Source organism: Rhyacophila brunnea, unplaced genomic scaffold (assembly GCF_057557595.1).
Source record: "Rhyacophila brunnea isolate RB1 unplaced genomic scaffold, BYU_Rbru_1.0 scaffold_2, whole genome shotgun sequence".
Classification (NCBI taxonomy): Eukaryota; Metazoa; Arthropoda; class Insecta; order Trichoptera; family Rhyacophilidae; genus Rhyacophila; species Rhyacophila brunnea.
This window is the reverse complement of record NW_028232859.1, coordinates 18,613,822-18,637,157: the sequence shown is the minus strand read 5'-3', so window position 1 is coordinate 18,637,157 and position 23,336 is coordinate 18,613,822. Positions and strand designations below refer to the sequence as shown.

Below are 23,336 nucleotides of genomic sequence, written 5' to 3'. Positions count from 1 at the left end.
ATAAATAATATATTAAATTTAATTGCTTTATCCTTTATCAATATAACCAGCGGCAAATATTCTTGTGACTACACAAATGTTATAAAGACATGACCTTGAATTCACAATTTGCACCCCTTAGAATGCAGATCCAATACATTTTTCAATAGTTATAATATACCATTTATAAACCTCTGATTCATTGATGCAATTGATTTTTAAGGAATGTTAAAATAACGGCATACTATGAACATTACAACTTATTATAAATTAAACCATTATTTTGTTTTCCGTTGAATTTACTCTTTCTGTACATCGTACGCTGTGTTGGTAGTATATTATAATAGTTAAGTATATAATATTTTTTCATATTTGCGTTTAAATAAAACTTATATATTATTATTGATTATTTTATCATCTTAAAATATTATGTAGGTCTTAATTATATCAATAATAATTGTTTTTAGTTTCGTAAATGAAAATATCCATTCTGTGAATTATGGTGTTAACCATAGCATTACTAACTAACGGTAAAATGGTTTCCGGTGCAATAGCTGTCGGTTTGCATCCTTCCTGTTTGCAAAACCTAAACCCAAACTTTAAGGATACTATGAAGGAGCAAAATCCCTTAACCGCATTTCGGGCTTTCTAACCATTATACCGGAAACTTCTAACTCGTCGTTCAAAAGCCATATAAACCACGTGTGTTGTGTTATTCTACTGATGATAATAATGTTAGGTTGGGTTAGGCTGGCTGATAATGCATAATGTCGATAATATAAAACAAATTGTTGTTTCGTTTCGTGTACGTAAATTTTCCATACCTACATACATATATTATATAATTAATATGACCATTCTTAGTATTTTTTACATTAATATGATTATATTATAATATATTTCGAGATAAATAATAAATTCATAAAACACTTTAACCGGTGATTTTATGCAAGTGAAAGAACTTATAGATATTAAAAAGGATCTTTGGCGCCATATGCGGTGAAGACCATGCATGTGGAGTGACTTCATTAGACAGTCAATGTCTCATGGTTGAAAGAAACCCAATCACCTAATGAACTTTTTTAGTAAACGATGGTGAAAAGTAGAATCGTAAGACCTATACTGAAGCGAAATATAACTGAACGCAAATAAAAGAAATAATTCGCATAAATCATAGACGTATCGATAATTTAGAGGATAAAGTACTCACATAGAAAGTGAAAGACGTGAATTCGAGTTCTGTTCGGTCTAACTTGTATTATAATTTTGTTAATCTGTGTATTTCTGTGGTTTTTCAAAATTATATTTTTTCTGTACTGAAGTGGTTGGTCTTTATATAAATAAACACAGCATATATTTTGATGATAAAGCAGTTAGTTAACTTGTGGTAGGCAGGATGGATAATAAATTTGTACTCTAGCCTTCCTAGAGTCTGGCTAGAGTATATATGATGCTCGTGTATATAATATTGTGTGAATTATATGTTGCGTTTTTATTAAATTTAAATAACATATTATTATGGTAGATATTATATCCACTATTTGTATTTACAATTCTTAAACATAAATAATAATATATGTCGTAATTACAAAATAAAATATATGTCTTTACATTTAAAATTCATATATTTTTGAAAATAAATATTTCCATTTATTCACAATATATGTATAAGTTAAGGCATTTTTCTTGCCGTATCTGGGACGAATACAATTAATTTTATAATAATATGGATGTTTGATAACCTAGAGTTAATTATATCTGTACAATTTGCTATTCTCTCTAATGTTGCATACTATGTCTCATTCAATTGGTTTTCTGGTATCGTTCAACCGCTGAAACCACAACCTACTGGTTGAACTCCGACTGTCAGAGTTGTTATTCAATATACACCGCAGTATTAGTATGTTATTGATTCAAGCGATATGGCCCGCCCATCGCAGTTTCTATGTTTGAAGAAAAGGACTCAAGGTTATGTCTAATAATCTAAACATCGCCTTTCTGCACCTAATCCTCCGCAAGATCCTTCCCTCAAATATATTGGCTGCGTAATTATCGGCATTAGTAAGGGTTTAACACTGATCTATACGTCAGAATGGTATTTATTAAGTTCTCTGTATAGAAAGGGTTTGTGTAATATGAGAGAATAGTTATGCAACAAGCTATCAATACTTTCATTTAATTTTTTATATACTTATTATATATTCTATGAATCTTATTTTGTTGACCAATTTTGGCATATAATTTATATTTTTTTCGTTCATTCTATAATCTACAATTTTATTTGTGGTTTTATGTACCTATCTACAATCTAATGAAGAACTTCGCTATTAAAATTGTTCTTAATATTTCTTACGATAAAAACTATTTTAACATCTTTCTCAGTCTATTAGATGTATGTTTTGGATTTAAAAGATTAATAGATACAATATTTAAAAAAAAATGGCAGACATAATCCACGATAAGTGATATTATTATACATCACGCTTATCGTGGGCTTTCTTTTAAAATCCTATGTGCTTCTATAAATTTATTTTCATTCCAGTTAATATACTAAAATCTTACAACATTACATATTGACAACATTAGTGTATATATAATATATATTTAAAAATTCTTTATTTTCACAGACCTACATGGCACCATCCCTGTCGATTTTCGGCGACTTCACCAAAGATCCAGAGGCGATGTACAACAACTTTCGTGTGTATGGCACTGGTCTGCTCCTCGTTATGGGCACCATCGTTTTCGTCGGAGTCAAGTTCGTCAACAAGTTTGCGACTGTCGCCTTGGCGTGCGTAATTCTCTCAATCGTCGCTGTCTATACTGGAATTTTTGTCAACATCAATGGAAACGACAACCTACAGTGAGTATTTCACTTTGATAATTTTTGATTATTATTTCGTATCCCATGAAACTATTAACATAAGTGGTTAGGCTCTACATGTACATTATTAATTCATTGTATAAATTGATATTTATATAAAGACTATTATCGTAAAACCTTCTTCGTGACCTATTGATAATATTATTTTGTAAGAAAATTTACGGAAATAAAATTCCTTAGCTTCAGTACAATCAGATGATACATACTATACAGCTTTTATTGTGACAAAAAATAAAACGAGATAAGTACTCTGAGTATTTTATTTTTTATTTGGTTAGTATTCAACAACCTAACACCACCACATTATCTTATTTGATCCTTTGCGCTTTCTTTTTTCCGTTCTAGTGGTTAGTCACAATTTTTCAAGATATATCGAGCATGAAAGATATTCAACTTGTATATTAAATTTCTGTATAAAATATGATAAATAGAATAATGGATGAAACGTTGCTATAAGTGAGAGATTTTTTATTCGAAAACCACTATCAGCAGCTATCGCCTTATACTAAAATTATTGCAAACATTTCTAAATCTTAATAGAAATTACTTGTTAATCGTCTCGTTAACTAATAAATATATTGAGTATTTAATTATTTATTTATTTTAGGTCAAATAATCGTAAGTACAATAGTAATATTGATAATTCAGAAGTCTCTGTCTTCATTTTCTATAAATTTTATATAGATTATTGTATAGTTTAAAATCGATAACTCTTTTATTATTTTAGCTCTAATTAAAGATAAAGAATAGATCACGAAAAAATATTATACTAATCATCATGGAATATAATAATCATGACAAATATAAATGAGTTAATTGAGAAACTAAAAATAATGATTGATAAATGTTTAGGCGTGTTAATAAAATAATAAGTTTCATTGCTTTGAAAATCTTATGAAGTAATTAGAATTTTTTAAGCAAATAAGTTTATTTTATGTAGGTAATATAATTATTTTAAAATATTATCATTGTGTGTTTATTTTTAGAACATGAAAAGATATTACGTCATAATGACAAAACTATATACTTATTATATTATTTTCAACAAACTTTTCAAATTATTCTGTTTGTAGCCTTGTGTAAATTCTTATTTTTACCCTATTTTCCTTGATATGTCCTTTGATATACAACTACTTAAATGACCTATTATATTTTTTTCCTACATTTATAAACTTTCATCGTGCATGAATTGTAATAGAAATGAAAATGTGAGAAGAATTATTACTAAACTGATTGGATAAAAATTTCCTTCCGCAAAGTTATATATTATGTTTTACATGATGGAGTAACAGCGTTAAAATACATAGAACCTTTTAGTTCGTGGGCTGGGTGAGCAAAAAGATACGTTGAAATAAATTTTCTCGCCGACACTGATTGATTTACCTCCTTTACTTTTACTAAGGAGACCTATACAGACAGGTATATATAATACAGGAATACCTTAAAATCTACGTGGAAAATAGGTTTATCCTCCAAAATAACCATTTCTGTGGCTTAAGATAACTTTAAGAGGATTCGAAAGTGGGGGCTTTTACCTTTTTCAAATTATCTCTTTGAAATCATTTACATAGTTTTGGTACCTAAGTACTTTGTAGCAATACATACGAGTTTATAAATTATTTTTAAAGAAACATTTCCTTGAAAAGGCTTAGGGAATTTCTTATATAGATTATTCTAAAAAATCATCGACTGAGTTAGATTCTAGTGAACGTCTTTTGCGTTTTTTTGGTCCAAGATTTTTTTATTTTTTTTTAATGTTCGTTTCTATGGATCACAAAATTACAAAATTTCTATTGATGATGCAATATTCTTAAAATTTGTGAATATATAATTTATTAGTTAAATAAAAATAATTAAATTAAAACTAAATTTAATTTTTGTTATTTTATGATCATCGAATAATTATGTATAATACACTATATCCATAATTAAACATAAAAATGAATCATTTCTATAAATAAAGTCTATTGTATTGTTCAATAAAAAAACACGCATACAACACGTGTCAGTGAGCAATATTATAACTATCTTTTTATATTATTTCACTGAAGTGACTTTGCCATTTGGTTAAGTGTACCTACCTAATAATATATTTTTTGATTAAAATTTATGTTTGTTATAGAAGTGAAAATTTTCGTTGTTATTCAGTCAACTAAAATAAATTACGGCTTTTTAATAAATTGGCTTGCGAAAATATGAATAGCTAATTTGTTATTTCAACCCTTGTTCCAGTAATAAGTTTAACACAGCTCTTGTAGCGGAAATTCATACGCATGAAATTTTACTTGTACTTCTCGTAATTGAATATTAAATTAATACAACTCATTGCACACCAAATCACGTGAACTGTAAGAATTGGATTGGGAAAAACCGAACAAAAAGAAGATTTTCCCATGGCGAGTTTTTTTATTGAAAAATGTTCGCGAGATATTTTTCAAGTTTCCAATCTTTGGTGGGGTATTTCTTTCAAGAGGTGGATTTTTGTATCACTCCCAATCGTGGCGTCGACTTCAAATATGTATGCTTTCGGTGATATTTTTGTTTATTTTATGTAGGCGCCGCCTAGATTTATTTTTGTACTTATCGAAATTTACATATCACTCACATTTACAAGAAAATCCAGATATTTTTCGAATATCTCATATTATTTTTTATATCCTCTTTAAATCCACGTCATCGCTGAATAATATTTTTATTTAATCTATTTTTACAACATTTTGATTTGTAAATAATTATTGTGATTTATTTATTATCCTAGCAGCATTAAAATATCAGGGTTAAAAATCACACTTGCAAAATAACAATGGTCCCAATTTTAATAGTGCTGACTCCTGGGTCTAGTAAATTGTACCCTTACGAGTAAATAAAATGAGCTAAATAATACGATTCTGCAATGTAGAAAGAATGTACGCTCATAAAATATATTGTCCGCTATTTAACAACATAGCAGAATGATGGACAGTGATGCTTATTTTTTATTTGACAATATTATTAAATTATCTACCTTGATAAAAGTTTTTTTAATAAGTCACTGTAAATATTTCTATTTCACTAAGTGATTTTTATCTACATTTTAATATGAAATTAATTCAAACAGCTATTTTAATTAATTGATTTTTAATTATCAAGGACGTAGAAAAAGAAAATACGAGAAAAATATCGGCATCGCATGATTTTAAGCATTAATCACCACATTCACTTTATACCAATGGCGAAGACTCCATACTAGACGATTATTTAAAGCCTACCTTCTTAAGAAAAATAATTTTTATTTTCATATTGACGTATTTATATAATCACAAATAATAATATATTCAATATGCCCAAAGACATCTATAGTATAATTGTCATAATTTTATGATCTTTTTTCATATTTCAATAACCACCATCTATGGCATCTCTCGAAAGTTTAAAAAAATAAAACACACCACGTTTCGCTTCACATATTGTATGGCATTATTTTGGCGTGAATCGTCAAGTTTTTCAATATAAAGTTTATTTCTCATAATTTCAAGATGTCTGGCGTCCCGCATACAAATCCACAAGTTGTTTCGTTAGCGCTTATATCGCTAGAGCACATTATTCAAAATAATTAATAAGAAGATAATTTCTATGGGATTCAATCATATCAATATGTATTGATTGTTGTTAAAAATATAAAATAATTTATCACGTGATTTTTATTTATCTATTAGTTCACTCATTACACAATTTAGATATCTGATATTGTACCTACATAAGTCTGTGTTTTAAATATAGAAATATTTTTTAATGTTTACTTTTACGGGTTAAATTATAAATTGTTATGGAACATAATATAGGTATACACAATAACGGATATTTTCAAAGATGATAGGTAATATATTTTGAGCGTATTTTACGTTTATAAATGTTTAGAAAAATATAAAGGTAATTCAAACTAATTGCTTATTTTTATAAACTTATTATAACAAACCAATTAAGCTTTTAAAATGTCATCGATTTAGCGAACCTACTCATCAGTAGTAATATTGGGTTATCTTCTTATTTTCCGTAAATATATCTGACAAGCATGGTTACTCTCACAGCCTACCTCTTTCCAAAAGTCACCCTTCGCCACTACCTTATACAGCATAAACAATAGGTATCCATATTAATGAAAATACTATATAAAAGCATTGTTGTAATAAAATATTAATTTTCTCATATATTTACGTTTTGTTAATTCATATCTGTCTGATTAATATGATATGTTTATCTGTCACGTTCCCACCAATTTTATTTTTTATTTTCCGTATACCCAGAGACTTCTTTGATATTTTCTATAAAAGTGCTTATTCCGTGGCAATGCGTTTTATCATAATAAGAGCTGTAAATTGATCCATCTATAAGGTCCCCATAAATCTATATTTTTATTAATAATAATGATAGTATAAACTATCGATTTGAAATCATTACTAACAACAGATTTCTTGTAATCGATTCGATTAAGGCGTTTTTTTTATTCATTCTATCAGTATTATTTAATTTATTGTAGAAATGATAAGTCTGTCATATTATAATGGTGCATTCTTGAGACAACTTGCTGAAATTACTCACCCAAAGTGTGTTTATACCAACTTTTCTAATAGGTATTTCCACAGTGTGTATTTACAATAAAAAATAGTACGTTAAATAGTAAATACACAGACATTCAAACCACCAAATTATATGTTTTAAAGATATCGTGGTCATTCAAATAAAATCTTCCGCAAATATTCTATTTTGTAAGCTTGTTTAATGTAATATTATTGCGTTCAAATTATATGTAAAATCTTTAGTGTGCTTTCACTGCAAAAGCTTTGAAAACCAAATACCTTGGGTATCCGTATCGTAAAACCGTTCTGAATTTTATTTTCTTTCTGCTGAAATCACCATGATGCTATACCGATAAAGTTAACTTTTCACGACTTTCGTAGACCAATAGAAGAAAATTGGGCCATTTTCTAGAGAGAATAGTTTTCATCTTGACTTTTGTGTTTAAGACTTTATTTTCATGAAGTATTTTAATATTTCTTAAAGTATCTTCGCTCAGACAATAATATATATATAAAAAAACTCTTTCTTTTATTCAACGAATAATTCACAAGATTTTAAGAATGTACCATTCTAATTATTGAACATACATCATTTTGAAAAACACTTTCTGAGAAAATATATTATAACAATTAGAAAAAATCTTTTTTTTGAAAAAAGTAAACCACCCCGGCAGGGAAACGACCGCTGCATCTCCCGGGTTTACGCCATCCGCGCATTACTTCTATGCTACGCAGTGACATACTAATTGCGACAAATTTTAACTATTGGCCACTTTTAATACCCACTCATTAGCGCCGGTAATGCGCGTATGGCGTAAACCCGGGAGATGCAGCGGTCGTTTCCCTGCCGGGGTGGCTTACTTTTTTCAAAAAAAAGATTTTTTCTATTGGTTATAATATATTTTCTCAGAAAGTGTTTTTCAAAATGATGTATGTTCAATAATTAGAATGGTACATTCTTAAAATCTTGTGAATTATTCGTTGAATAAAAGAAAGAGTTTTTTTATATATATATTATTGTCTGAGCGAAGATACTTTAAGAAATATTAAAATACTTCATGAAAATAAAGTCTTAAACACAAAAGTCAAGATGAAAACTATTCTCTATGTATATATACCTATATATATTATCTTAGTGAATAGTTTCCCAATATGCCACTTAATACCAAATAATTGTCAATGCGTCCCGGCTAATTACTCGCGTACGCAGATTCACAGTATTTTTCAAAAATATTACTTACTCATTTACTGTGATATTAAATTAAAATAATAAACACAGTATCATAAAAACATTATATATTAATGGTCACTTCTCAGTTTGTGTTTTGCAAGAAATAACGGTTAATAATCACTGTCTCCTTCGGAAGTTTGATTTATTCTAATTTTCAAGCAATTATATTAGTTATGCTAATAATATTTTGATCCGAAAATAAAATATAAAATATCGAAATAATATTTTTTGACGTCTATTGTCAAAATTATTCGTGACGATGAATTTTTTGTAAGCCGTTTAATCTTTTTAACATTTTTTTCACCATGTAAATCTTCAAAAAATACTGTGATTTTTATATTTTATTAAATGAAAATGATAATCAATTTTTACATAATGCACAAAATATAGTTGGTATATTATTAATAATAATAACACTACAGCCTATGGTGGATCATTGCATCCTCCAAAAAATCCACGATTACTTATCATTTATCTTCGATCGCAAATTAGACATATCGATCTATTTCTTCCAACAACCTCAGTCGTAGTTAGTGTACGGGGTATAATCGACTTTTCAACTTTATAGACAGACATTTCTTCAACAACGATGTGTCGGTCATTTTTACTCACATAATATGTAGCTGCACAGCTCACGCTCAACACAGCTGATAAAATTGGTGATTAAACCGGTTCTGCCATACTTCATTTTGACAAATTGGACTAAACATATTTCTGAAAACCCTATGTTGAAACACCATAACTTTCTGACAATTAGTAAAGTATTTATAGACCATGTTTCAGCTTCGTATGACAACGTCGTCTCACGAGGGTTTATACAACCATTTCATAATTATAATGTAACTATACAAAAAATATTTTGGTGACAAAACTTTTTACAACGATAACAATATTATATAGCATTTTGATATAAATTACAGATTACTGTATTATTTGATTGTATTTAAAGTTTTATAATCGAGATATATTGCTTTAGTTTGGAGGACAAAGTATTTTTGTTATTAAATTTTTCGATAAAACTGACAAAAAATAAAAAAAAACTAAAGGAGAATATAATAAAAAGTCGCCTTTATAATATTATTTGCACGGGCACCTTTATCTGCGGATTTCCATATCTAGACGCTCTGATATAACAACTGGAAATAATAAAATGAGCAAGGGAAACACTTAAAATGCTTTGAAACACTTTTTTACGCTTCCCCGGGGAGGCATTTTTATTTTGGAACTCCCTTCGTACCGCAACTGCAAATACCTCTGCCATTTAAAAACGTCAAAATATAGCTCGTCACTCGTGATTCACGTGAAAAACTTTCCCTCCCTAAACATCTACCACAGCGTCGTCGCTTAAATTTTTCTATAGCCAACTATTTTGTAGGTATACATCTTTCAATTTTTAATTATTTATTTATGTATTAATATGAGTACAAAAGATATAAATTACCATATAATCACCATGCATACAAACTGAAAGAACTAAACTATAATTACTAACTCACATTATAATGATACGACTACGTATACATCATTATTTGATATTGTTACATTCTTTCTGTAGCAAGTTTGATCCATGTGCTAACTTATTGACTCTAATGGAGTATTTCTGGAAGTGCTCTTTACTATGGGTACCTGTCTAGTTTTGTGATATTTTTTGTCTTACTATTGCCACACGTTTATACATGAGTAGTAATTTTTTGGTTGGTTGCCATATTGGAATATAATAATATGTAAACAGCAAAGGATAGACATAGAAATCAAATGTAAAAGCTTACATCTAACGTGAATATAAATAATGGTAATTTCTGACAAGATTAATAACTGTACCATCTGCTTGGTTCACCATATTTAAATATATTACATTTGTATTTAATGAATAATGAAAAAAAGAAAAGTTAATATGCAGAATGAAAAAAATATCTCCAAACAAGGTTAAATGATAATCGGTTATGTAATATGTATTACTTCTTGCCTTCTCATAGATATCGATCGACATCAAAATCCTTATATCGTGATATGATATGTTCTCGTATTCTAGTAATGCGTTTTCAAAATACCATTAATCATTTTTCCTTCTAGAACCTGTCTTCAAAGAAAAGAGATTCTTGATTGCATTTTTTATGAATTGAAACCTTTTTTGAGCATACTGTCAAAAGCAGGTCACGTACGTTATTCAAAACAGAAATTTATATAAATCATCATCCAGAAACTATGTATTGCCTTTTTATCAGATAATTTATACGTATCACAGAAGCTAGCGTTATTGTAATAATTATTTTATAATAATTAAATTATCTGTGAGACATTTATTGTATGAAAGAATCATATATTTAAATGTAATCAAAATAATTTCTCTTATTTCAGACATTAAGTAAAAAAAATAAACAACCGCTTTTGCTTCCAATTAGATTATTATTGTTAAAATACGTACTATTTTTACAACGTTAGCCGTTTATAAAATTTATTGGGTCCTTGCTTTGGATCAAATACCCTACTGTATAATTAAATTGCTCAGTGGCTTAATTAGTAGAACACCGGTGTTTGTTACTGAGGTTTCAGGTTACATTCCACGGTTACAAATATATTATTAGAAAGTCAAGTACATTAAAAAAAAGAGTTACACATCCATTTATTTTATGAAATCGTTGGAAATGACTGTTAGTTTATTTTGTTTTAGTTAAATAAATAACAATTTGAAAAATAGTTTTAACTATTGACCTTGGACAATAATCAATAAGACATCAGGAAATGTTTTTACTCAATCTTTTATTCTTAATAATATGTAAATTAAAAGGAAATAGGTTATAGACACAATCATTGATTACTTTATCTCTCAAATATCTTGAAATATGACTAAATTTATTTCAAATAATACAGACAAGACGTGATTAGTATTTGAATAAAAGTTTCTTGACTCAAGAATCTCAGTCCGTTTCAAAAACAAGCTTAAACTTAATATTTTATAGAAGTAAAGTATAGTGGAACACATAAAATATTGCCAATATCAGTCAATGGTTATGGCATAACGAGAAGAAGACATAATATACGTTATACATTTAACCATTAACTTGTTGTCTGTTTAAATTTAAAAAAAATATTTGAAATATTTTTCAGTTGATTAAATCCATTTTTTTTAAATCAATATAATAAGCTTCAAGTCATGCCGAGACGAGATGAAATCAATGACTAGGTATTTTTAATTAAAATTTAAATTAAGCCAAGCGTTATGGGGTGAAAAAATCAGTCGAGCTTTAATCATTCATCTCCCACCTTCAGTCTAATGAAAATTAACAACCTTATTTTGCAAACCTGTTTACCCTTGCATAAATTTTTATTTTCCATCAACGCTTATGGCAAAGTTACATGAATTGAACATTGTGCTTCTGGCACATCGTATAATGGAACATTTTCAGCGCCCCCCGAAAAATATAATGTAGGCACTAACTCCCAGTGACAAAAAGTTATGCCGCTAATATAAACTCACGTGGGAATTTTCAATAATTGACTTAATATCTACACAGTATTAATTATATTAACCCTGTGAATATTTTTTCATTGTTTCATAAAAAAATTAAAATCATGTTTTTTTAACTTTTATGGTTTTGACAATATGTTTATTAATACTTTGGCCCAATTTTATAACTATATTCCTAATAATATTAGTCATTTATTAGAATAATTAATTAAATACAATCGAATGACGGTACCTATCTGTTGCCAATTGAAACTTTTTTTCATTGAAAATACATTATTTGAAAAAACTTTAGAAACGTATTAATTTTAAAAATTATTAGAAAAATCTTGGACTGAGTGCGTTTTTATCTAATTAAGTTACCGATTTAAGTATAATTTTTTGCAAATTTGATTTCCCAATTTGCTGTGTTTTTAAATTCCAAAACGTTTTATAGTCAGCGTCCGGAGCAATACATTTTTTTATTTTAAATCTTTGTTTATTACTAAATTGAGTAAATATTCATTTTCTTAAAGATCAATTTTAGGAACACGTATTTTCTATTTCAATTTGGGAGATTTTTTAAAATTCAATGTTAATTTTTAATCCAAGTATAAAGACACCAAAATGCGAAATCTGGGTTGTTAAATCCGATTTCTATGATAACTATGAAAATTAGAATTCGTAAAATATAAGAAAAAAAAGTGACAAAATAATTTTCATTTCGATTAGAATTTATCTGTGTTAGCTTGTAAATAAGAGTATTAATTCGCATGAGTCATTAACATATTGATATCCCAAGGAATAAGAGCACTCATGTAGATAGTTAAAGCTGTGATATCAAATACCATTCAGTCTAACTTTACTATTTATAAATTTTGCAGTACCTAGGTGCCGAATTTAAAAATATATTAATTTTATAAATGTTATCACTGAATGACTATTCCTAGTTTATTAACAATAATAAATTACGTATGCTGTTTATTTCCATTTAAGTTCTAGTTATTTCAGCTAAAATTATGTTTGACTGCTTTTGTTTATGAAGATTTCATTCAACTAGATGGGTTCTTACATCCCTTACAGATTACATAAGCGAGTCCAAATTTGGTTAAGGGTATTAGTGTTTTAATAGTATTCCGGAGAGCTTCTCAAATATTGTATTATAAAGGTAAGTGGAGGCCTCTGCGGGTTTATACTCTTGAATTTCTCTCTAAAGCTGTGGTAAAATCAAAATTGAAGTACCTATTGTAATAAAACTCACCTAGCAGAAATGTTGAATAAAACATATTTTAAGGAACGGTTGTATATTTTCAAGAATATTTACTTACAAGTGTCTATATTTACACTCAGATCTTGCTCATATAGGCAATAATAAATTACCTGTTTTTTGTATTTTACCAAATTTATCCCGAGCCGATGTTTCCGATATATAAATAGTCTTCCTTAACGGATTGTTATATTCAATATCAATTTAAGAGACATGTAAGTTTTTAATTATAAAAAGTAATATTTTAATATGAATAATCTTTGATAAACCTCAGAAAATGAAAACTTTAAAAAAAATCCTAGAAAAAAACAAGTGAGACTCAAACTTTACATCTTTTTACTATTCGAGTGAGTGTTCTCCCAATTAAACTATCGGGTTACCTGTAAGTCAAACAAATTAAACCTACTAACTGTGTCATTTGAGGTATTTTAAAGTGAAACTTCCAGTATTATGACTGATTCAAGGCAACATTATGTATTATACATGACAAAAGGATGCCAGGCGCCAGCCAAATTTAGTTTAGTTTTTTATATCTGTATTTTTTTTTCTTATAATTGTGTGTTTTCTGAGGTTTTCAAAATGAATCTATTTTTAATAATAATAATATATAACATTATTAAATCTTGTAGGTATTTTTAGGTACCTATCGAATAAAAAATATTAGTAATAAAAATATTTTGTATGATATGTTATAACTGCTCGCTTTAGAAGTAATGTTATTATAACTTTAAAATGGAAACAAAATCATAATATATATTATATAATATATATTCGTTTGTATAAGCCAAGTACAAAATCGAGATGTTAAAATTTACACATACCTGTTCTAATTTGTACTTTGATTCCTTAGTGACTAACAATAACGATATAACTGAAAAAATAAAACACAGAATCATATTAGCAAACAAGTCGTACTTCTGTTTATATAACTAACTAAATATTATTGTCTCCCATCGCTCAAACATTCAAAATATGTATAAGCCAATCAGTGTTGGGCTCTCACCAAAGTCAGTATGCATACAATCATTGTATTAGATAGAAATATTTCTGAGGACGTATTATGGCTTAACATTACAAGAAAGGAAATGATACAAGCTGGAACTCTACATCCAAATATATGAAATGTACTTCCATAATAGTCCATATTATATACGATATATATAGTAAATAAAAATCAATCGCGGAGCATAGTAACAAATAGGGATAATACTCAATCGAGATACAAGATCTTCTTAGAAGAGACTGGTACCTACCGTGTTTTAATTCATTTAAAAAACGAAATACTGTGAAAACAAAAAATCTAAATTCAAGACGTTCACAACATGAGATTTACGTTATAACAAATACTACCCTCACAAGAGAGAAAAGGAACATATTATATATACAAAAAAACCTACATCTTTATACAGAAAAATAAAATTTCGAAAACAAAATACACGGTACGTCACTGAACATATCTATGTCTTTGGAGAGCGCATTGACTAGTCTTGCACCCCTCACTAATGGTACCTGATAGGCGTGTTGTTGGGCTGTTGATGATGATGATTATAATAATGACATAATATTATATTGCAGCTTAGAAATAAATTATTGTCAATATAACTTTCTTTACGTAATTTACATTAAAAACTTTAAAAGTGCAACCTAAATATATGTCTACATGGTTATAAAATTTTAACTTATAACAGACAAATATGACATTTAAAATGTATTTTAACTCCGCAATAACATTTTTTACCTCATTTGCTGCTGACTAGAAAATGATTTTTAATTACCACCTTTAAAATGCACGTTAATTACGTCGATCGGCCGCCTGGTCATAACGCTCCAGGGGCCTCTTCAGCGTCCAAAGTATTAAGCATAAAAGTTCCAATTATCAATAAAAATTATAAAAAAAATCAATTTCAATTTAATAAATTGCTAGTTTTTAAAACGGTTTAAATTATAACAAGGACAAAATAAAAATCTGTTTACTGAACATTATTGTATTTTTATAATATTATAATATAGTTATTATTATTACGTATTTCATTTAACATTTTTAAAAGAGTTTGTAAAAGAAACCAAAGCCCTTCTCAGGCACGTCTTCGAATAAATGGTAGTAACGCCGAAACGAGAGAATACATTAGGAGTTCAGCAAGAATCATAAATCAATGTAACTTAGCAGAAAACCAATCAATAACTCTGTGAAATAAAACAGCTATATTTTATAAATCAACCACATGCCCTACTTATTGTGTTTATTTTCCACAAGCTGTACGTCCGCCTAAGCATAGCAAAATTTATGATCGCACAAAATGTAGCGATCCTATTTTACATTCGGCGGCGATATTTTTTCCGAAATTTTCAGAAAACATCTCTATCCGCACTTCTTGAATATTAAAAAAAAAAATAACAAATTAACTTTATAAATTAGTTGATTATAATTAATTGTAACTATTATTCTTCTTCTTAAAGTATTCATCATTCAATCTGATTGTTTCCAATATTTCCTGACCGGTTTTGAATGTAATATAAATCATCAGTTTTTGTGTCAGCTGGAATGACACTTTTACTAGCGTTTTATTGACTTTAATTTAAGTACTTAAAAAATATTTAACCACGTATCAATAACAACACAAATTAATCAATTATATCATAAACAACTTAAATTTATTATTACAAAAATATACAATACACGATAATTGAATATGACTAAAACTAATTTTTGTTTAAAATCATTTTCTGTGGAAATGACGTTGAAAAACCCTCAGAAACATACCTAATAAAATCGTAGATAAAACTTTATAGCGGGCAAAATTCAAACACACATTTTTCTCTTGATATGAGAATGCTCTAGCCACTGAACTGTTGACCCAAGTTCTTTCTTTGCGGATTTTGTTCAATACGTACAATATGAGATAGCATATAATTTATTATGACCGCCATATTTTTATATTATAAATCAAGTTAATAATATTAAATTTAAAATACAGTTGGTGTCAGAATTGAAGTGCAAATTTTGGTTTTTACGTCTTTTTTTTATTCAATTCACAATATTGAAGAATATAGTTAGTAGCCTATATTGGAAATACATAATGGTTTGTAAATGTCACTTTTTACGATATCGTAGAATTCACAAAAACTTTATATCAAAACCATTAAAATGATACAAAACTACATTAACGCCAGTTAATTTAAAATAATTAAAATTAAAATACATAACTTTAAAAAGTTTAACTTAGAAGAAATAAACTACATTACAAAATAGAAAACTTTAAGCAATAAATATATTTGATATTTATATCGAACACAAATCGCATCCGTTGTATTTACCTAACTAAAAAAACCTAGCTTTCCTTTTTGTGGACGTGTGTTGTGCTTTTTACAGTTACCGTGGTTTGAATATTGTTGCGAGGTTTTAAAGTGAGCTTTCCTTTTGTTGTGGGGGGCTTTCCAGCATTTGCAAATCGTTCTGACTTTTAAATCTGTGATACGGGTTGCGTTTGTTCATTGTGGATTTTGCGACTGACCATTCTATTTCGTGACTTCAAACAAAACATAGCACAATATATTATGAAAAGAAAATCTCATTTTTATAAAATGCCAGAAAAATTCAGACAGCGCTGAAAATAAAAGAAGAACGCCTTTTTTACTGGAAAAGTAGCTTTCATAATAATAAAATATACATTTTCTGTGTTATGTGATTGGCGTTTTAAAACAATGAATTTGTTATGTGAAAAGAAGTCTCCTAGCATATAACAAATGTAGATCAACTTAATTTCTTTATCAAACTGAGATATTCATTTATTTTATTATTTTACGGCCCCTTTTAGCCGACGTTTAGGAATATATTATACACATAACAGACGGAGCCGAATTATATATTATATATGAAAATAAGATTGCTAACCTAAGAGGTTGCTAAGGGTTATTAATGCAAGCAATTTTGTATTGCAGATTCATTTTAAGCTTTACAATATTATTAACAGCATCTGTCAAAAATCTCAAGCAATTCAGCACAATTTTAGATACACTCAATCAACCAATAAAATTATCTCTAAATCTGTAAATACGGCAATTAGATTAGGCTTGAGACTTGAATGGATTAATTCATTTAATTAATTATTACAACGGTGTTGGAACTGAAAATTTATGAATGAAATATGTTTAAAAGTATAGAGACACATTGATTGGTGTATAAAATTTCATAATCAACCAATAGTTTTATTTTCATCGGTAAAATCAACACAGTGCAGGGAACCATAAAAACTACTTGCCAAAAAATACGCCAGCGGATGAACCATAAAAATATGAAAAGACAAAAAACCTTGTTATTACGCGGGTTTGCTTTCACGTATTCTATATATTATTCCGAATTACGTGAAAGCAAGTCGGCAAAGGTTTTTTTTATCTCTACTGAACATTCAAAAAATTGTTTCTTTCAGTGTACTACAGTTATACTGAAGATATAGTATTACATTGACCAGTATGAATACTAAATAATATGTTGGACATAAATACTGGAATCAATGCATCTATATTATATTATAAATGTTGCTCTAACTGCATGTAAAAAAGACCGCGTTAATTTCTATAGAGAATTATATCTGTACCTGAGAACCATAACCAAACCAGAACCGTATGTCCAATAAAAGTAGTTAAATTTTCAAATCTTGTAAATTATTCTTTGAACAAAACGTATTATAGTTTATTAAGATTCTTCACATCCTTGATGATAACGACTATGGCCAAGTGGTAACGTGTAAACTAATAATTAATATACCAAAAAGGTTGAGCAAGTGGCTAACATTCATTTATCTTATTTACAGAAATCTGTTAATACAACCCATATGACCCATCATACGATGAAACAGGATGATTCACGTAATGATAATGTAATGACGGCTTTATTTTTTTTTTAATTTGTTGATGTAATATATACTTAAAGTGTGAATTCGGCTTGATATATATAATAATTTAGATACAAAGTCTGTACATTTCTGGTAAAATTTGACTTCAGACGCTCTAACTCGAAGGTACAAATTAATTCATAGGTAGCTAAATATAACGAAATACAATTTTTTACAATATTAATATGAAAAATCAGAAAAAAATCGTGTTTCATAATTGGGTACGTATATAACCACCAAACGTCTAACATATTTCAAAAAAAGGTGGTTAGAAACTACAGTTTATAGCAGCTGTGTTTTAATGCGGCAACGTATTATATAGGTACTGACTACCAATATATCCAAAAAAAAAATGTTTCAGAATTGCCATAAAGCAGGGCTGGCGAAAATTTTTACGTACGCGTGCCAAAATTTCCCAAATATGATTTTTCGACTGTGGCGTGCCCAATAGTTTTCATAGATAAATAAATTGTTTTTGTGAATTCTATTAAAAAATTATGATATTTTAGATATCACTCACAGAACATCGCACACATATTATAGCGTTATCACTTTTTTTCAATGACGCCATACATTTCGGTTCACCAATTTTAAAACTGTATGCCAGAATTACTATTACAAACTCCATCAAGTTTTTGTTTCATATTTGGTACAGCCATTTTATCGGGTAGAAATTAAATTGATTGTTACTGTAGTACTTACTTAGTTTGGTTCTTTGTGCATTAATTGTTACCAAAATTGCTCCGATTAGAATGGATAGATGAAGCATTCTCTCGCTACAGTATTCTTAAGCATTATAAATCGATCAAAATCAGAGCTTCGCGACGCGATTTTTCCCACCGCCTGATGAGGTTAGTGCGATAATATTATATGGGACGCATAATGCCTAAGAACCAACCTATGCAATTACATATTTACAATAAAAGTAATGCTTATTCTTAAAGAGTATTTGCTTGCTATTTTTATACAGTGCGATCTGTCATTTATTGTTATTATGGTTTTTTTTTTCTCTTAAAAATAAAAAATTTGCGTGCCATGCAAAACTATCACGTGCCATAGGTTTGCCACCACTTCCATAAAGTATTGTTGTATAAAAAAATTATATTTCTCCTTTTTTAACGATAAGAAAGAATCTGTGATAGATTCATATGAAATTCTAATCAAACAGAGACTACTATATTATAATATTGAACAACAATACGAAAACCATAAAAAAACTTCCAATGATATGTTTAAACATTAGTAGGCATGATGTGAAGATCGCACATTGTTCCAGAGAAAAAGGTTTTTTAATAGCGAAGTTGCGTGTAACCACAGAATGGTGAGTAGACATCTACCTACCTCACATAGATTTAGTTCCAATAACACGCCACCTGGTACCCTCTGGAGCTCGAATTTGCAATAAACACGACGTCTTCATGCGAAAAATGAGATTTCAACGATCTTGCGTACAAATAAAAAACCAATAAACATTTTATGGCGAGAGACCAATGTAAAAGACACCACAGTGTATGAAAAATCTTATGTAACAGATAATTCAGAAGATAACGACAACATTATCAATGAAGTGTAACTGTGATATTTTTTAGCAAATAATTTTATTTGTCAAATTATAGTCAAATTCTAGTTTTTTTATCATTTATGTTAAAATATTTAAATATTCAAAATCTGTCAATATAACCTTTACACTGTGAAAACCCATATACTCAGCCTAGATGTGAAAATGATAATTTACTATTTTATATAGACACCTAAGCTGTAATAATTTTATTATTTTATTTATCTGAAATAAAGATTTCGCTTGAGTTTTAACTTGTATGAGAGGTTATAAATTAGATGCTACAATATATTATATACAAAAAATCTTTATAAATAATTAGGGTGGCTATTTAAGAAATAATAATATATTATATCGTCATCATGTTATAAATTTTTATTTGAGTAAATTAATAGCTTTATTATAATAGTTAGAAGATTTAATCAAACATACTATGCCATGTTGCAATAAAAATCGGGTAGAATGCCTATAATACATGATAAATTAATTAGACCATAAATAATTATCACTTAAATGGTGTTAATTGTATTTTTTGTAGAAATACATAATAATATTATTCCATATAATTTAATAATTTATTCTGCTTCAATATGATATTCCCATCAATTTTGTTATTAACATATTAAATCGGAATTGTTGTTAAATAACATGGATTAAGAATTATATTATTGTTTATTATTTTGATTACTACCTATAAAATTATGCCAAATAACGAATGCCTAAAAAACTCATGACAATGAAATGTATTTTTTAGCCTCACAACAAGTTGGCTAATCGAGATATTCATGATTGGTTATTATTGTATTTGATTTTTGGGTTGTTAGCATGTGTTTTTCTCCTTTTTTCCTTGATGTTTTGAGCTGGGTACAAATGCGATTCGCCAAAGAAGAGAACAAAAGAAGGTGGAAAATACAAGATGATTATTTTCGATGAAAATTAAGCAATTATTTAAGAAGTTTTGTTGAACCATCATCCAACGTTTTAAATCTCTTTCAATTTGCTTATGTAAACGTATACCTACAATTTCTGTTATTTTAAAAGCATATATATGTATATATATACCCCTTCTGTTTTATGGAAATTATTGTAAAAATGAATATAAATGTTCATTTTCCTTTTTTCTTGTTCACAGCATGTGCGTTCTGGGAAAGCGACTTCTGAAAGATATTCACATCGACAATTGCACCAAAGATTTTGGAGGACCTCTCTACCAAGTTTTTTGTCCAAACAAAACTTGCGACCCCTACTACACTACCAACAATATCAGCATTGTCAAAGGAATTAAGGTAATTAATAACTACATAGTTTGTTCATAATTAGTATCTTTTATTTGTTGTGCATTCAATTGAAATCAGAAAACGACATACGTACTTAATATGAAAATTAATTATTCTTATCTAATAAGAGTGAACATAAATTTAATATATACCTACCTAGAGTTTAATAAGTCGAATCGATTAATAAATACTAAGTTGTTTACTTTACGTACTTAGTTAATTGCATAATGTGCCAAATATTTGTAACAAGTTTGTAAGTATTCACAACGAAAGAACGTTTCACTAACTTTATATTTACTTTATTCGTCATTTAGGTATTGAAACCCCTGTTTTAGAAAAAAACCTTTAATGTTTTTAACCACCAGAATAAAAACATAATAATTCATTATAAAAACCTATGAATTGAATTTCAAAAATGTTAACTCACTAATAATCAATAAAAAAAACTCTTTTTTTAACTTGTTTGCATTTATTATTATTTATTAAGAAAATATAGCGCATTCAGTAGGTTGTTAATATATATGTAAAAGTAGAAATCTAATTCTTTTGATATCCATGCAGGGATTATCGAGCGGAGTCTTTTTCGACAACCTCGCTGATTCATTCATGGAGTTCGGCCAATTCATCAGCTACGGCAAGGACCCTCTAGATACAGAACGGATGGACCGAGATACATACAACCAAGTCATGATTGATCTAACTACCACTTTCACTATACTGATTGGCATATTCTTCCCGTCTGTTACTGGTAAGTACCTATATTGAAAAATAATAAATATTATACCAAAAGTAGTAGGTACCTATGTGGTAAAATATATTATATCCATGTATCCATACAGAAACATTTCAAAATATTATAAATATATATTTCGTATTGTACCTACTTGAGATTATGTAGAAACTATAAGATGCGCGCAAATGAAATTTATTATAAAAAAAAAACTAAAAGTTATACGAGGGAGCATAGTCAAAAAAGTACATTTACATATACTAAGAGGCAAGAGCACGGTATTGTATTAAAGAGGTACAATTGTCGGCTTATGTAAAACATCAAGATTGGGGCTGTTATCTTAACAACTCACTATATATTATTATATGATAATAAATGTAAATAAATTGATTTTTATTATGTACAGTTTGTTATATTACATTAAATTATTTTTTTCAAAATTTAATTATTTAACAATTCAGATTCCATAACAATTGAGGTAGATGATGTGTTTTTTAATTGTTGCCAACATGACTTTTCATATGCCAATTTTTAAGTTTCTTTAGAGAAGGCTTCTGGCAAATTGGGACCATGGACTATGGCTATTTCAGCTCCATAGTTGTTTTAAAACCAGATCTCGTCGTTCCCTAGTTGCATAGTTGATTGTGTTTTATTTATTGAACGACACATAAAACTAGAATAGGTTATAATAAAAAAAAAAATTGTCAAGCCCTTACAACCACCAAACTAACACACATTACGTTTTGCGTTAAAAGCGTTTCTTTCTTCTTCTACCAATGTGTCTTCAATTAGTGATGAATTATAGTCATCTTATTTTAATTCATTCTATTCCTCATCACTTCATCTTTTGATGTCATCAAGTAGGTTACCGTCACTCTGTAATGACCCTCGGATTTCAGAGTTAAGTGATATGTTAAGACGGGTACTCATTAGCGAGCTGTAACTGTAGCCGTTCCAGATACTGTAATCAACTCTAGATTCGAGATAATTATTTATTAGGCTCGCGATCTAATTATTTAGCATCAATTACTAGTTACTGTATCTGCAACGGTCACAGTTACGGCTAACTAATAAGTACCGGCATGAGTATCGCCCTGTTATATAAGCTTTATAATACGAACGTAATATTATATTATATCAGTGAACTTTTTTAGATAATTTTTCAATAGTTTTGATAAATTGTGGATCAGGTAAGTGATTAAATAGTTTACGTTTTAATAAAAAAAATCGGCAAATACAAAAATTTTACATATTTCTTAAGATACTTATTGAATAATCTGTATGATCCAAAAAACAAGACTTACTAAATTAAGTTTAGGTATGTGCGTACTGAGAATATAATCAGTCTATGACAAAACTCAGCTGATAGGTAATGCATTGATGGAAACTTTATTTTAAAACTATAATGAATATTCGTTAAAAATTTACATATTTCTAAGAGTATTATAGATAGTACAAAATAATTCTTATAAGTTTAATGCGGCACAAAAAGTGTGTTCATAAATATTCATCGGGTA

The 23,336-nt window shown here is 28.3% G+C and overlaps 1 protein-coding gene across 3 annotated transcripts in view; it reads left to right on the top strand.

Moving 5' to 3' along the window:
* The window catches only part of kcc (solute carrier family 12 member kcc), a 227,919-nt gene that overhangs the window by 122,892 nt on the left and 81,691 nt on the right, over window positions 1–23,336 (top strand). For all 3 annotated transcript variants that reach the window (XM_085947198.1, XM_085947199.1, XM_085947197.1), the window contains exons 6-8: window positions 2,607–2,842; window positions 20,945–21,098; window positions 21,651–21,837. In XM_085947198.1, the coding sequence (XP_085803324.1) occupies window positions 2,607–2,842; window positions 20,945–21,098; window positions 21,651–21,837 (577 nt within the window). The remainder of the gene's footprint in view (window positions 1–2,606; window positions 2,843–20,944; window positions 21,099–21,650; window positions 21,838–23,336) is intronic.